This window comes from Mus pahari, chromosome 23 (assembly GCF_900095145.1).
Source record: "Mus pahari chromosome 23, PAHARI_EIJ_v1.1, whole genome shotgun sequence".
Taxonomy (NCBI): domain Eukaryota; kingdom Metazoa; phylum Chordata; class Mammalia; order Rodentia; family Muridae; genus Mus; species Mus pahari.
In genome coordinates this window covers 19983420-19999733 of record NC_034612.1, presented here as the reverse complement: position 1 = coordinate 19999733, position 16314 = coordinate 19983420, and the positions used below count along the sequence as shown (strand labels likewise).

General features: G+C 51.0%; 1 protein-coding gene across 3 annotated transcripts in view; it reads right to left on the bottom strand.

Moving 5' to 3' along the window:
* Positions 1-14085, bottom strand: part of Eln (elastin) — a 46520-nt gene extending 32435 nt beyond the window's left edge. For all 3 annotated transcript variants that reach the window (XM_029533836.1, XM_029533838.1, XM_029533837.1), the window contains exons 1-4: positions 13925-14085; positions 6086-6148; positions 4119-4151; positions 3297-3329 (exon numbers count right to left, since the gene is read on the bottom strand). In XM_029533836.1, coding sequence (XP_029389696.1) covers positions 3297-3329; positions 4119-4151; positions 6086-6148; positions 13925-14009 — 214 coding nt within the window. In that variant the 5' untranslated portion in view covers positions 14010-14085. The remainder of the gene's footprint in view (positions 1-3296; positions 3330-4118; positions 4152-6085; positions 6149-13924) is intronic.
* Positions 14086-16314: the final 2229 nt, after the last annotated feature.

Sequence of the window (16314 nt, the reverse complement as noted above, 5' to 3'; positions counted from 1 at the left end):
CCGGTGCTGGCGGTGGCCAGTAAAGGGAGTCAAATTCCCTGGAACTGGAGTTACAAGTGAACCATTCTGGGCATGCTGGGGACTGAACCCTAGTCTGAAGACAGCTACAGTGTACTTACATATAATAAATAAATAAAAAAAAAAAAAAAAAAAAAAAAGAATATGTGTTCTTAATTGTCCTGCCATCTCTCTTGCCACCGGTTTCCTTTTGAGGCAGGGTTTCAAAAGCAGCCTTTGCTGGCTTTTAGGCTCAGTGTGCAGCCGGGTATGACCTTGAGCTTCTGGTCCTCTGGTCTTCTCACGATTGCTAAGATTGCAGGCACATGCCTCCGTGCCTTATTATGTGGTACTGGGGATAGAATCCAGGATGGGATCTGTACATGCTAGGAACGTGTTCTACAAACCAAGCCACAGACCCAGCCTTTTAATCTTATTTCTTATTATTTTTATCTTTGAGAAAGGGTCTAATTATGTAGCCCTAGCTGGACTGTAACTTGCTACACGGACCAGGCTGGTCTTGAATTTATAAACATCTGCTTGTTTCTACCTCCCAAGTGCTAGGGTTAACTTGTCTGCTTCTCCCCATGACTTAGGATCTCACTGTGTAATCCAGGCTGACCTTGAACATGCATTTAGCCCTGACTGGCCTTGAGCTGGTAGTTAGCCTAGATTCATCTTGAACTTACCTGCTGGCCTTAGTCTTAATGCTAGGGTGACAGGCTTGTGCCACTGTGCATGGCTAATATATCCATTTATTTATGGCTTCCACGATCCCTACCTTTCTGGGGCCACTGAGCTTGTGAGCAGGGAGCACCTACTGTGTGTAACCTGCCAGGGTATCCCATGGGTGCTCATCCCGGCTCCTTCCTGTCCTTGCCCATACCCTTTGTTTGCAGTGGCTGGTCAGCCTGCTGGCCTCCAGCTGGTGCTCTGGGTGTAGGCAGTGGCTGGCTCCCAGCTGCCCGGGGTCCCCCACTGAGAACTCAGGCAGGGAGGGGCCAGCTTACAGCACCCACATGGAGGAATAGCTGCCAAGCCACCCACCCCCTCTCCCCGGGGATTAATTGTTCCCAAACACGATCTGTATGATGCCTGCACTCCATCGCATCCTGCCTGGGCAGGCCCGGATGTCCCTCTAGCCAGGATGTGGGGAACCTACATTGGGTTATTCATGGTGGCCTAACCAAGCCTGTTACATCCTTCAGTCTATCCTGGCACTAAAAGATGACCTTAGGAACTGTACCTAGTAACACACGCCTGTCATTTTAGCCACTCAAGAAGCTGAGGCAGGAGGATCTAGATTTCAAGGCTTGTCTGGGACATGTAGTTCAAGGTCAGCCTGGACACATTAGTGAGACTCTGAATCAAAACACAAAATAAGAGGCTCAGTGGGTGAAGCCACTTGCCACTAAGCCCGACAACGTGAGTTCAACTGTTGGGATCTACATGGTGGAAGAAGAGAATCGGTGCTCAAAACTGTCCTCTGTCCTCTGACCTCTACAGGCACACTGTGGTGCATGCGTACCAGACCCATAATAAGTAAATATATGAAAACCAATAAATCAATGCAATCCTTGAAGGAATGTACAAAGATGTAGCTCAGTGATAGAGTGCTTGCCTAGCACGGAACAGATTCTCAGTTCTGTCCTTGGCACCCCAAGGAGAATTAACAAGCTATGGGATCTCCAGGCTTTACAAAACTCCGAGCCCCTAGGACCTAGCTTGCCCGGATGCCCTGTCCTCTTCCTGCCTTGCTGGCCCTGGCCCTGAAGTTTCACAACTCCCATAGGCTTCACTGAAGGGGAATCTGCTTCTCACACATTCATTCGTGGTTGGATCATCTGTCATCGGGATTTTGAAAGAGCAGTTGGACATCCAAACTGTCCAGGAGCATGTGACTTTGAAGCCAGGGTGGCAGGCACTGGGTGGGGACGCATGTGCCACATAGAGAGCATCACACATGGGGGAGGGGCAGCAATAGGACTATAATAAAGTTCGTCTGTGTGTGTGTGTGTGTGTGTGTGTGTACATAGGGTTTCCAACATGCTACACAAATGCTCTACTATTGAGCCATGCATGCTTCTGGCTACTCACTAAGGGATTATTGCAGGTGCCCTATTACTGACCCACGCCCCCAGCCCCTCCCTGGGGGATTCTAGGCAGGGGCTCTACCACTGAGCCACGCCCCCAGCCCCTCACTGGGGGATTCTAGGCAGGTGTTCTACCACTGAGCCATGCCCCCAGCCCCTCCCTGGGGGATTCTAGGCAGGGGCTCTACCACCGAGCCATGACCCCAGCCCCTCCCTGGGGGATTCTAGGCAGGAGTTCTACCGCTGAAGTGCACCCTCAGTCTTCTTTCTACTTCTTATTCTGTGACAGGGTCTTCCTAGCCATCCGAGGCTGACCTTTCTAACTCAGAACCCTCCTGTCTCAGCCTTTTCAGTAGCTAAGATTACAGGTGTGCACCACCAGACCGTGGCCTCCACCTGCTTCTTAACCAACAGTGTTTCTGGGAGAGACCTGCTCCCCACCTTGGCACCACTTCAAAGCTGAGCATGGCTGCTGCTGGCAGATTAAAGTCCATGGTCTGGACTCAGTTGGAAGGAGGCTGGGAACAGGCAGAGAGATCATCTGGGGCCACGGTCAGGTTCATCTTAGAGTCAAGCTCACATCTGAGTCAGAAGTCAAATGTCTATCTAGATACACTGTCTGGGGGCCTTCCACTGTAAAGTGCTGATTTAAGGAGCCATAGGCACCAAAAACAAACAAACAAACCAACCAAACCAAACCAAACAAACAAAGAAACCCCAACAACAACCAAAAAACAAAAAAAACAAAAACCAAAAAAGCTGGGCATGGTGGCGCAGGCCTTTAATCCCAGTACTTGGGAGGCAGAGGCAGGCGGATTTCTGAGTTCGAGGCCAGCCTGGTCTACAGAGTGAGTTCCAGGACAGCCAGGGCTANACAGAGAAACCCTGTCTCGAAAAACCAAAAAAAAAAAAAAAAAAAAAGGAGCCATGGGACTTCAGATTTTGCTTTGCCTGAAGCATCGGGAGCATTCCTGAGGCTGAGTGGAGGGCAGTGAGCCGGAAGCTGGCACCGCTGGCATATGCAGGACACTGCCGTTGAATTACCTTCAATCTCCTCTTGCTGGACAACTTGGGGCCCAACTCTAGCCTGCTGATACCTGGGGGCTTTTGCTAGCATTAACTCCCTTCCTTTGGCTCCCTGGCCAGGCATGACTCTGGGAATCCCAACCTCTCCATCTCAGGGACCTTTTCCTTGGTGGCTCTTACCTGGCTTAGGTGGTTTTCCTCCAGGTCCCAGAGCTGCAGAGGGAAGAGATGATGAATGGAAGGGAGGAGATGACCCACCTTTCTTCCCACTCTCCCCTTTTTTTCTTTGGTATCAGACAGGGTCTCATCATAGCCCAGACTGGCCTCAGATTCATAACATAGATAAGAGTGACTTTGAACTCCTAAACATCTTGCTTTAACCTCCCAAGTTTTGGTAAGATAGGCACATACCCCCTTCCATCTCTTAACCCTGCACCTCTGCATGCGGGCCTCTTCACTAAGTGCTAAAGATGTCCAGAGAGTCCTCTTGCTTAGACATGGAGCCTCTGGGGACATACACAGCTCTCCCTCTGGATATTTGGTTGAGTGGCAGCTTTTCCTTTTGTTTTGTTCTAAGGCTATGTCTCATGTAGCTCAGGCTGGTCCTGAACTTGCTACGTAGTCAAGGATAACTTTGAACTCTTGGTCCCCCAGTTTCTACTTTCTAAGTGCTGGGTTATAGGCATACACCAACATCTTCAGCAATTTCTCAAGTTTGTTTGTTTGTTTTTTTTCCTCTAAAGGGAGTTAATCTCCAGCCAGCAGGAATGTTGGGGAGGAGATGAGAGAAATATAAAATAGGAACGGGCCCTCAGGGAAAACAACGAGAGCTCTGAAAGGGGCCATCAGGGTCTTGTTTAGAATTGGGTCTCTTTCCCACTGGAGAAACCCGTGTAACAAGGACCCTTTAGTCGCTGAGATCGAATGATGTGTTGGGGGTGGGGGTCATGATGATAAACAGATCCTTCCATTGAGGAATTTAGGGTTAGTTTTTGAGCTTACCTCCTCCTCCTCCCAGGCCTCCAATAGCAGCCCCTGTTGTATGTGTTGAGAGGGATGGAGAGATAGAGAGAGAAAGAGAAAGAGAGGGATCAAAGATCAATATCCTTCTATATAAGCCATACCCCTCTCCCCACTGCCAAATCCTAGTTGACTTTGGGCAAGTCAACCTCTGTGACCCCCGGTCTCCTTTTCTGTCTTTCTGGCTCAACAGTCTTGTGTCGGTTTGTCCTAGGATGGAGCTTCAGAGTCTTCGGACTTGACGTTAGTTATTTTCTTCCCATTTTTCATGTATGTGTCTGGTATGCGTGCATACACACGTGCATGTGTGTGTGTGTGTGTGTGTGTGCGCGAGCGCGTGCGCGTGCGTGTGCACATATATGCATGTGGAGGCCTGAAGCTGATGTCTAGAGTCATCCCCCATCACTCCGTATTCATTGAGACAGGATGTCTCAGTCAAACCCAGAGCTCGCTGATATGGCTATTCTTACTGGCTAGCTTGCTCAGTGTGATAGGCATTCATCATAGCGTCCTGTTTGTGTGATGCTGGGGATGGAACTCCGGGCTCCGCACATGCTATGCAAACTCTCCCCCAGCTGAGCCACATCTGCAGCTTAGCGGCTCCACTTCTCTTCTCTCAGTTATTTGCCTGCAGTGGGTTGCCAGGAGTGGGATTAATGCTCTGAGGATTGTGAACCTTCCGGTGACAGGAATGTGTGAAGGCGCCAGGCTCCTGACAGCAGAGATTATGCTCCATCTTGTACAATATTTATGCTTTTAAGAGCTGTTCCATCAGCAGCTTGCTTTAGGAAGGAGACTGGGTCTTGCTATGCAGCGCAAGCTGGCTTCGAACTCCTGACTTTCTATGTCTGCCTTCACTTCTCGCTCTGCTAATTGCATCTTTTTTTTTTTTTTTTTGGCATGGTCTCACACAGCCTAGACTGGCCAGAGCTCTCTCTATAGCCATGGATGGACCTTGAATGTCTGTCCTCTTTGCCTATACCTCCTCGTGCTAGGATTGCAAGCATGCACCACCACACCTGGTTTATGCAGAGCTGGGGATGGGACCCAGGGTTTCACACATGCTAGGCAGAGACTTTAGTAATTGAGCCACATTCCCAGCCTGGCCAACTGCTTGGGAAAGTGGGTCTGATTTACAGGTTCTTGGTGGTAGAAATTTAAATGTTATAACATCTCTGGCCGATGAGATAGCTCAGTGGGCAAAGGCACTTGCTGCCAAGTCTAACAATTTGAGTTCCGTTCCTGGGACCCACGTGGTGGTAGGAAAGATCTGATTCCTCAAGCTTGTCCTCTGGAGCTGGGCACGGTGGTGCGTGCTTTTAATTCCAGCATTCCGGAGGCAGAGGCAGGTGGATCTCTGTGAGTTCCAGGCCAGCCAGGGATAGATACATAGTGAGACTGTCTCAGCAAACAAAAACAAATTAAAAAGAAAGAAAGAAAAAAAAAAAACCCAAACAAAAATGTTGTCCCCTGACCTCCACATGCAAGCTCTAAAATAAATGTAAAAAAAATATTTAAAAATGGGGCTGGAGAGATTGCTCAGTTGGTTAAGAGCACTGACTGCTCTTCTGCAGGTCCTGAGTTCAAATCCCAGCAACCACATGATGGCTTACAACCATCCATAACGAGATCTGACGCCTTCTCCTGGTGTGTATGAAGACAGCTACAGTGTACTTAAGTATAATAATAAATAAATCTTTGGGCTGGAGCGAACAGGGCCAGAGAGAGTGGGGCTGACCAGAGCAAGCGGGTCTGGAGCAAGCAGAGGTCCTAAATTCAATTCCCAGCAACCACATGAAGGCTCACAACCATCTGTACAGCCACAGTGTAATCACATACCTAAAATAAATAAATAAATCTTTAAAAAATGTTTTAAAATATTCTATTTCTCATGAACAGTCCATTCCCATTTGTCATACATAGCTATGTGGAAACTTTATGCACATTACCTGGATAATAGACTCCACCGGGAACTCCACCAGGAAGTCCGCCAGGCACAGCTCCTGGAACCCCTAAAAGGAAGGAAGTAGGTTCTTTGGTTAGTCAAGCTTATCAAATATGTTTTGGTTTTTTATTTTATTTTGTTTTATTTTTTTTTTTGGTTTTTCGAGACAGGGTTTCTCTGTATAGCCCTGGCTGTCCTGGAACTCACTCTGTAGACCAGGCTGGCCTCGAACTCAGAAATCTCCCTGCCTCTGCCTCCTGAGTGCTGGGATTAAAGGCATGTGTCACCACGCCCGGCTCATCAAACATGTTTTAATGAAGTTATTAACAATGATTGTGGTATTGTTGGTCTATAAATTAGTGCCTGTGGCCAAACAACTTCTATTTTCATTTTTTTGTTCCTTTTGTGTTGTTTGTATGCATAGAAACACTCTCCCACTGAGCCACGCCCTCAGCCCCTCATTGGGGGATTCTAGGCAGGGGCTCTCCCACTGAGCCACACCCCCAGCCCCTCACTGGGGGATTCTGGAAAGACATTCTAAAACCACTGAATCATGCCCCAGTTCTTGGTTTATTGAGACAAGGTTTCCCTATGCATAGTTCAGTCTGGTCTTGACCTTGTAACCAACCCCAACTCCCCACTGCACAGACTCCGGAGTAGCTGGGATCATGGGCATGAACCACCACACCTGGCTTTGCATTTTCTCACTCTTCTCAAAGTGTCTCAATGAAGTCAGAAGGGCAGAGATTCTCAATGCAGTTCCGGCACACTTGAAATCAGGCCCAGAGAGGTTAAGGGAAGTGGCTGGGGCCACACAGCTGGATAAACACGAAGCCTGGAATGAACCCAGGCTACTTCTCTGGGCAGGAGGCTTAACACTGTTGTAGAGAGGGGCCCCTGCCTGTGGCTGTGGCTGGTCTCTGGGGAAGGGACTCTACTTACCTGTCCTGCTCACTGACTTCTCTCAGAACTGGGCAGCATGGCTGTAGCCAGTTCTAAGAGGGCAGGCTGGGTGGTGACACCGGTTAGGAGATTCAGCTTCTGCCTGGCATTAGCCATTTTCACTCTGAGAGGATAATGTGAGGAGGCTTGTGTCCCAGGCCCCTGGGCAGCTCTCTTTGGGTGGGGTTCTGGTCATCTGACCCAGCGCTGTTTTGGGAGGGGCCAGGGACTGGAGGGGATGGGAACACCATGAATGAGCAAATCAAATAGTTTCCTGAGGGACAGTTAACTCTAAGCCAAGGTCATGAGTTCAGTCCCCCCAGGGGTCAGCCAAAGCTCTCATAGGAGAATATTACAGATGCTGGTTCACAGAGCTATTGTCATGGCAACAAATAGAGACTCCTATACTGAATCATGACCCCTAACCTTGGCAAGTCACCTTGTCATCATGGCCCAGCTCTGCTTTGCTGAAGGCTTCCCGAAAGTCACATGGGGGGGGGGGACACAAGGTGGGTGCCAGGCAGTCACACAGCTTGGCCGTTGGGTCCAAGGAGACCTCTCAGCCAGATGTCTGTGTGTCTGGCCTCAGAGACTCAGTGACAATACACAGCTGGGCCTGCCTGGTTGCTGGGCCTTGTCAGCCCAGCAGGGTTGGAAATGTCTGGCTGACATGGGTAGATTGTGCTAAAAAGTCCTGGCGCCACCACCTCCCGGGGTCTGTGCCCCCTCCTCTCCTGACCCTCTAGAGAGCACATGTCAGGCCCGGATGGTCTGAGCAATCTGTTCAGAGCTTGGGGGATCTCAGGGAGGGGGGCGAATCGGCAGGAAATAAGCCTTCTAGTGCTATCCTGAGCTGCCAAACACACATGGCCCCCAAGCCTTTGATGCTCTCCCTGGCTCTGGCCTCCAGTTCTGAGCTTCATGCTTCCAGGGTACATTTCTGCCTTTTCCCGTCTGACGTCTCTCCACATCCTTTCCTGTTCTCTCTGTTCTCCAGCCCAAAAGCTGCCTGGTGGGAACAGCCTGGTGGGTCAGAAGAGTGAGGGGACCCAGGACAGAACCCTCTGCCTTCTCTCCTTGCTCCTCGCCAGCTGGGTGATCTCAGGCCTCTGCTAGCCACCACACCTAGTTTATTCCAGTGCTGGGAATAGAACCTAAGGCTTGGTGCTTGCTAGACTGGCACCCTGCCAACTGAGCCCCAGGCCTGGCCAAGCCCCACTTTTTCCACCCCCCCCCCAATGTAGGTGAGATGTCTGCTGCCTCGTATGGGTTGCAAGCATTCAAACAGGAGAGAACAGATCTGGTCCTACGCGGCACAGAGAGTAATTGTTAGCCAGTGGCTTGGCTAGGATCGTGTACACAATAGGTACTTAATAAATGATGAGTGAGGGAGGCAGAGGGATTTTGTCCCTCTCAAGCTCCCTGGGGGGGGGGTGGTTGCTGAACCCCACTTCCTCTCTTTTGGAGACTTGCTCTTTGATACCCCACCTCTAACTAGGTTCCTTCCCGAGGAAGCCATTACTTTCCTCTCCCCAGCTCCTCCCTCTGCCGTCCATGGCCACGCTTCCGCTTCCGTAGCCTAGTAATGTTGGTCCACCTCCACCCCCACAGCTGGAATGGTGTTTTGAGACGGAATCTCACTGGGTAGCCCAAGCTGGTTTTGAGCAGGAGATTCTCCAGCCTCAGCCGCTAGAGTGCTGGTCCGGCAGGGGTGTGCCACCACGCCTGGCTTGATGTTTTGATTCCTGGTTTTCACTGAGAACATGGAGAAGGCTGAGTAGCTGCCGTTATCTTGGCCGCCAAACCTGATGACTTGAGTTCAATCCCTAGAACCCGCATGGTGGAACGGAAGAGCTGACTCCCCATAGCTGCCCTCTGACCACTGCCCCCCACCATGATATCTATACAACGGATGTACAAAGAAGAGCAGACTCTGTGGATGGGACATACATGCCACATACCTGTAATCCCAGTACTCAGAGGTGGAGACCGGGGATTTCGAGTCTGAGGTCATGCTGAACTTCATAGGCAGTTCAAAGCCAGCCTGGGTTACTTATAGGAAGTTCAGGGCTTTCCTGGGCTACACGGGGAGGTTTGGACTAGCCTGTGCAATATAGCAAGCTCCTTGTCTGAAAACCACACTCTGCTCAAAGAGACCTCCTCCCCAGGGGGCCTCCTTCCCACCCTCTCCTTTGGTAGCAGCAGGGTCTCCTACCGAGAACGGCCCCGCCCCCTCCAGCCCTTCCTTTCTCCATCTGTGCTCGAAGCTTCTTCCTACCTTCTCTCAGCCCTCCGCCGCCGCCACGGCTCCTCCTGCCTTCCATGCTCAGCCGGCCACAAGCAGCTGGCTTGGAACACACTTTCGTCTTGTTTTATGTGGGTCTGGCTCGTTCCTCTGGCTAGCCTGGGGCGGATCTTGTCTCTCACATGTGAGGATCATGACCTTAGACTTGTAGGGATCAGAACGGTCCTCTGGCTTGGGCTAGAACCCCTGAAAACATTCCTTACTTCTCTGCCTGGAAGCTCTGGGGGACTCATCAGCCCTCATTTTGTCTGTGTGGTCTCCGCAGGGCTTCCTCCTGGATGCCAGCCTACTTCTCAGTCTCTCAGATTGTTTTCTCTGTTTTGACTTCCTCTCTTCCTTTTCTCTCCCTTCCCGTAACCCTTCCCTTCCCTTCCCTCCTTTCCCCCTCTCTCCCCTCTCCTAACTCTCCTCTCCTCCCCGCCTCTTTTCTTTTTTCCTTTCCAACACAGGGGCTTTCTTTGTAGCCCAGGCTAGCCCCTTGAACTCTCTAGGTAGCTCAGGTTAGATTTGTCCTGCTAATTACAGGCCTGTATCCCCATGTCCAGTTGAACTTGACTTTCTCTCAAGAGGGACCTCAGATATGCTCAGATTCTCTGGAGTACCCTCCTCGGGACGTCTCCTCTTCTGTCACCTGTTTATGTACCATCCACATCTGACAGAGGGAATCAAGCCTTAGAAACTGGGCTGGGGAGGTCAGAAAGGATGATGAACACTGATTAATCCCAGCACTTGGGAGGCAGAGGCAGGAGGATTGCTGCAAGTCTGAGAGGCCAATATGTCCGACATGCCATGTTCTGGGCCAGCCAGAGCTATATATTTGAGACCCTAAAACGAAAGTGTGTTTTAACTTTAGAAACTTAGAGCCAGGTTCAGTGGCTCACAGCTGTAAAAATCCCAGTATTCAGGAAGTAGAAGGATCTGGAGTTCAAGGTCTCTCTCAGTCACATTGTGAGTTCGAGACCAACCAGGGCTATATGAAACTCCATCTCAACAGGACGAAACAAACACACAAACAAAATACAGATAGAAAGAAAAAGAAAAATCACTACCTTAGAGGTTGGGCACACAGCTCAGCAGTAGAAGACTTGCCTAGTATACCCCAAGGCCATATAGGTTCAGTCCCCAGCACCACAAATAAACAATAATAAATAAAGAACAAAACCGTAGAAAAATCAAAGATAGGAACGAATTACAAGGACTCTCGGCTCCCTGGCACACTGCAAGAGTCTGTCACTTTACAATTTCCATGTCCCATGATCGTCTCAGTGGATACATTTTTATATTATATTATCATATTATATTATCATCTCAGCAACAGCTGCTATCAAGTGGCTACTGCTTCCCTTACCCCCAAACTCTGCCCATTCTTAGGGGGCTGGGCCCTAAGAGGTAGGAGTGTTTCTTCTTTCTTGCAGGCCAGGGAAACCTAGAGTCAGTCCGATGAAGCATCTTAGCCTGGTATCTACATTTGACCTTGGATTTGCTGCCAAGAGGTTCAAAGACCACAGGGAGCAGGGCCAACGGGCCCTGGCGGGGGGCTCTGCCAAGCCAGAGTCCAGTGGGGCAGCCTGGATTGAGCAGATAAAGCCTCACCAAGCCGTTTGTTTCGTGCACAGAGCAGCAGGCTGCCAGGTGCTTTTCAAAAGCCACCGGTGCTCCCGTGGGTGGGCGGACTGTTCCTTGCTCCAACAAGACACAGAGAGCTGGATCAAGGGACTAACTCTTTGGCTGTGCATCAGAGGCACCTGGGGAGCTGTTAAAACCCAACTCCCTCAATCAAGAGCCTCCACAGATCAAATAAAGGAAGAGCTCGTGGGTCACAGCATTGACCCAGGTGACCGGCATGCCCATTGGGGTTGAAATCTGCTGAGATAAACCTTCAGGGAATAAATGACAGGAGGGATATTAAAAACATGTCTGGTGTCAGGTAGAGCACTGAACTTAGTTTTATGTCTAATGTGCCCCTCCCTCAACACATACATTTTTGAAGAAGGAGTTTCATGTAGCCCAGGCTAGCCTACAATTCACTACATAAGATGATGGCCTTAAACTCCCGATCCTCCTATCTCCACATCTCCAAAATGTTAAAACAGGCAAAAGACAGGCATGCTACCATGCCTGATTTTTTTTTTTTCTTTTCTTCTGGTGACCTTTTACTTTATTTTGGGTTGGGGGGTGGGTAGGGTCTCACTACCTAGCAGAGGCTGCCTCGGGACTTACTCTGCAGCACAGTTTCTGAGCCACCATACCTGGCTCATACAACCCTTTTAGCATAGGGGCTGGAGCAAGCCAGTATTCAAAGGAAATGCTATTACTACCCCAGTCAGTGACAAGGAACTGTTGTTACCCATGGCATCTTCCCTGTGGGGAGACGAGGCGCCCCTAAGATCAGACAGGTGGGGGACTAGGTATATGTGACCAGTGGCCAACTCCTCCCGGGACTCTCTGACCTCTTTGGACTTCAGCAGAGTCTGAACAGATCCTGAAAGGCATCAGTTCCTATGCCTCTTCCTTGAACCCGGTGACTCTGGCCACCTGGGACAGAGTTGAGATTTCTCGTCATAGGGAATGAGGGCAACTGAATATGGAGTGATATCACTCAGGCTTGTGCAAGTCTGCCCTTAAGGGAAGACTCCACCTCAGAGCTATATCTCCCTAATATTCCCTGGCACCTCCCCCCAGGGCAGAAAGCTAGCTGATATTAACTCCCAGGGACAGCCTTAGCCTATCTCAGGCTCTATTTCTGTACCTTTCAAGAAAGGGGCTTGTGTAGCCCAGGCTAGCTTTGAACTCCCTATACCTTGAACTCCTGGCTTTTTTCTGCTTCCACCTCCCGAGAGCTGGGACCGCAGGTGTGAGCCACCACCTCTGGTTTATGTGGCGCGTGGGGATAGAATGCAGAGCTCCGAGCCTGCAAATGAGAACTCTCCTAGGCGAGCCTCGTCTCTAGCCTTCTTGTAGATGGTACTGAGACAAGATCTCACTATAGCTCAGGCTGCCCTCCGACTCGATAGCATCCTGTGTCAGGTGTGGTTTTTTTTTTTTTTTTTTCCCATGCCTGACTTCAGATTCCCTATTTGTAAAGATAAACAGTTTCGTTATGATGAACTAGTATGACCATCCAGGGAGAAGGGTGGGCAAATGCTATGAGACCACATCTGGGGCAGGAGGGTCAGGTGACCCAGAGACACTGCTCTTTAATGGGTCCTCCCGTTGGTACCCACAACCTTCAGTCTCATCCCAGCCCTGGAACTCTTGTTCTACAGTGGGCTCCTAGCCCCCAGCAAGTAAGTCTTATGGGACAGATGCTGTTCTTATTCGGTCTCTGACCACAGCCCTGTCCGGCCCCACCCTGTGGCCTCCTGTCCCCAGTTCAAGTTCAGGTTCCCACGACAATGAGGTCTCCTACGGAAACCAGACCCCAGCAGATGGTTCATAGGTTCACACCTCTTTCCCCACAGCCGGATGCACCTTCCATCTGGGAGCAGACGCCTTCCTCCCCCATAATCCAAAGTGCCTGGTCAGGACACATATCAGATGACCAAAAGGATCCCTTGAGGCTCAGCCTCTGATGCCAGCCATGCCCTGATTGCCAGGAGATGGGTACTTTTCCCCAGCTCATGCTCTGGCCTGGATTTCATCTCAGCAAACCCAGCAAATCCTCATATAGGCATGGACTTGCTCACGCTCATACACACAGTGACGTCCTACACCTGGGCACCAGACGTCTTTAGGACTTTTTTTTTTTTTTTTGAGACAGCCCAAATGGCTCACTAGGTAGCCAATGATGTCTTGATCCTCGGATGACCACCACGCAGGTATGTGTCACCACGCCCACCTAGTTTACTCAGAGCTTCGAGAATGTTTAGCATGCCCTCCCATCAACGGAGACATCCTCAACTCTCCTAGTTGCTCTAGAGACGGGGTCTGGTTGCCTTTGAACTTACACGTTGGGGTCACAGGTGTGGCTCACCACGCCCAGCTGGGTGTTGGACTTTGGCAGATCCCATCAGACAACTTCACGGTTTGCCTCCCTGTACCTCCATCTGTCTAGGAACGGACTTGTGAACAGACCTTCATACCATCCCAGACACTCTTCCTTCAGGAACATGCTTGGCCAGAATCTCACATTGACACCTGTGCAACATAGTATGAAACACACACACACACACACACACACACACACACACACACACACACACACACAGAATCCGAACATCTCCAAGCAAAGACAAACCAGAATTGTCTCTCCCCAGGCTGGTATGTACACAGGTGTGCACAAGGTGTGCAAACTGCCGCCACCACTGGGAAGCACTCAGGTGACTCAGAGGACCCCTTCGAGCTTGGACAGGAGGTAGGGACCATCCTGACTGGCGGAGTGTAGCTTTGACAGGACCCCTAACAAGGAGCTGGCTCCCTAGAGGAGGCAGTTCCCAGAACCCTCCCTGTCTCGAGGAGGGGGGATCTGGAGCTGAAGGGCTCATCCATCTCCGGGGATTCCCCATCAGTCTTGCCACCTGGCCGGCAGGGTCCCGCAGATTGTGGACAGCGTGGGACCAGCGAGGGGCAGCGTGGGACCGGCGAGGGGCCCCTTACCTCCAGGCTGCGCGGGATGGAGGAGGTTGAGCAAGAGGATCAGCAAGACGCCAGGCTGCGGGACTACCGCTGTCAGACCCGCCATCTCGGGGAGGACTGCCCCAGCCTGCTCTCTGCGCCTCGTTTTATCCCCAAAGCGTAATTGCTGCCTGGTAGGCTGCTGTGAGGGAAGGAGGGAGGGAGAGAGGGCGGGTGAGAGGAGGGCGGGAGGAGGGGGAGCTGGGGGAGGGGGCCGCGGGGGAGGGGGCAATTACGAAAGGCCAGACTTGCAAGCCTCCTAGGCTGAATCTGCCCGGACTATGGGTCTATTTTCCTGCACACACACACACACACACACACACACACACACACACACACACACACACACACTGACGCTAGCGTGTACTCTGCCCCCCCCCCCATTGCTTTCCCTCTTTCCCTCTGTAGCTGTTTGCTTGCTCCTGGCCCTGTTCCCGCCAGAAAGTGCAAGGGGGGCCTTTGCCAGGACAGCCCTCTGGAGAGGAAGCAGGAGGGAGGGCCCAGGCAGCCCGGCCAAAAAATCCCAACCCTAGCCAAGGTTGGAGTAGCCAGGCCCCCGCCCCTCTGCCTGGGCCCCAGGCCCAGTGTGGGGACACAGGCCAGCTGTCCCGCGCCTTAGCTCCCACCCTGGTCCTGCAGACACCCTGACACCCCCAAGTCTGGCTAGAGACAGACTTTACCCAAAACTGTGTTGGGTAGGTTGATGGGGCTCAGGGAGTCTGCCTATAGAGTTCAAGGTCTTCAGGCAGAATTGTCTGGGAGAGAGAATAGGATAGACATGGTACTGTGGGGGCATTTTAGGAACAGACTAGGGACCTTGACATACGATCTAGCTCATCGTGGTTGAGACAAAGTCTTAGCCATCTGTTTGAAGCCTGGGAAAGGGTGTTGGATAAGTCCAGGGTCCTATGGTTGCAGAGACCAAGGGGCAGAGGTCAGGCGAGTGGCTTGGGAGTGAAAGCCGTATATTTAGTGTCTCCCTAGGGCTCAAAGATGATCCTTGCATAAGGTGTTGGTTGATTCTGTAAGGGCCAAGGACGCAGCTTTGCACCACCCCTGAGCAAGGCACAGTGTCCAACAGAGGTCATATTGGGTCCTAGGTGCCTGGAAGGGAGCATGGAGGTGCGAGCCCTGTGCAGCTGACTATTAACTCAGTACTCTCCTTCTTGCTTGTTCACCACCTGTCCAATGCTCTCTCTCACTTGCATCTGGAAACTGATTCTCTTCGAGGCTCTGGGAAGGCTTGAGGATGCTATTCCTCTACCGGCCAGAAGGGGGAAGCCTTTGCAGAACCAGCAGAGACAGCCCTCCAGGAAAGCTTGCGATCAGTGCCCTGGCCACCCTGTCCCTGAGCATATGGAGACCCTGGGAGGCTTTAAGGAATGTGAAGTGTGGGTCAGAGGAAGATTATGTCATTCTCAGACTCCTACATGTATGTGGAGTACTGGAGGACAGGAGAGGGAGATGGTTGCTTGCTGTATACAGGTCATAAGTTGGTTAGGAGAAAAAGTCCAGGCCATAGGTCCTAGAGTCTTTCTCTTGTAGGAGGTGGTGCAGAGGGGTGAGTGAAAGATGTCTTATCAGATGTCTTATCCAGTACAGGCCATAGAGGACTCTGCAGAGATGACGGCATTGGTGGAGGTGGGGGGTGGGAGATCAAAGGCAGGTGGCTTAGGTGGACCTTGGCTAATTTTTGGTTCTCTTGTGTTTGGTTCTCTTGGTTCTCTTGTGTTTCTCCTCCTCCTCCTCCTCCTCCTCCTCCTCCTCCTCCTCTCTTTCTCCTCCTTTTTCCTCTTCCCCCTCTTCTCCTTTTCTTCCTCTTCCTCCTTCTCTCTCCTTCCCATCCTCCTTCGTTTCTCTCTTCTTCCTTCTATTTCTTCCCTATCTTTCCCTCTAATCTTTCCTTTCTCCCCCTTCCTATGCCTTCCTCTTCCTTCTTCCTCCTTTCCTTGTTTCCCTCCTTTCTCCTTCTGTCTCCTTTCCCCTCCCTTCCTCTCTTTCCTTATTTCTTCTCCCCTCTCTTCTGTCCCTCTCTTCCTCCCTTTCTTCCAAGATGCTCACAGTCTCACTATATAACCCAGGCTGGCCTTGAACTCCAGATCCTCCTGACTCAGCCTCTTGAGCATTGGGATGACAATTGTGTACCTCTGTAGAGTTCACTTGTCTCATCTGTTAGTTGATGCAAACTATCCTTAACTAGGAAAATAAGCACAAAGACAAGGAAAGCTTGGGCACATGTTTCTGTCCTGAGCCCAGAAGTGTCCTGTATCCATTTGGTACCAACAGTATCATGGCTGAAGCTAGGTCTACAATCTCTGCCCCTGTTTGTGGTGTAGCTGTCGGGCTCAACCAAGCCTCTACTGTGTCAGTCT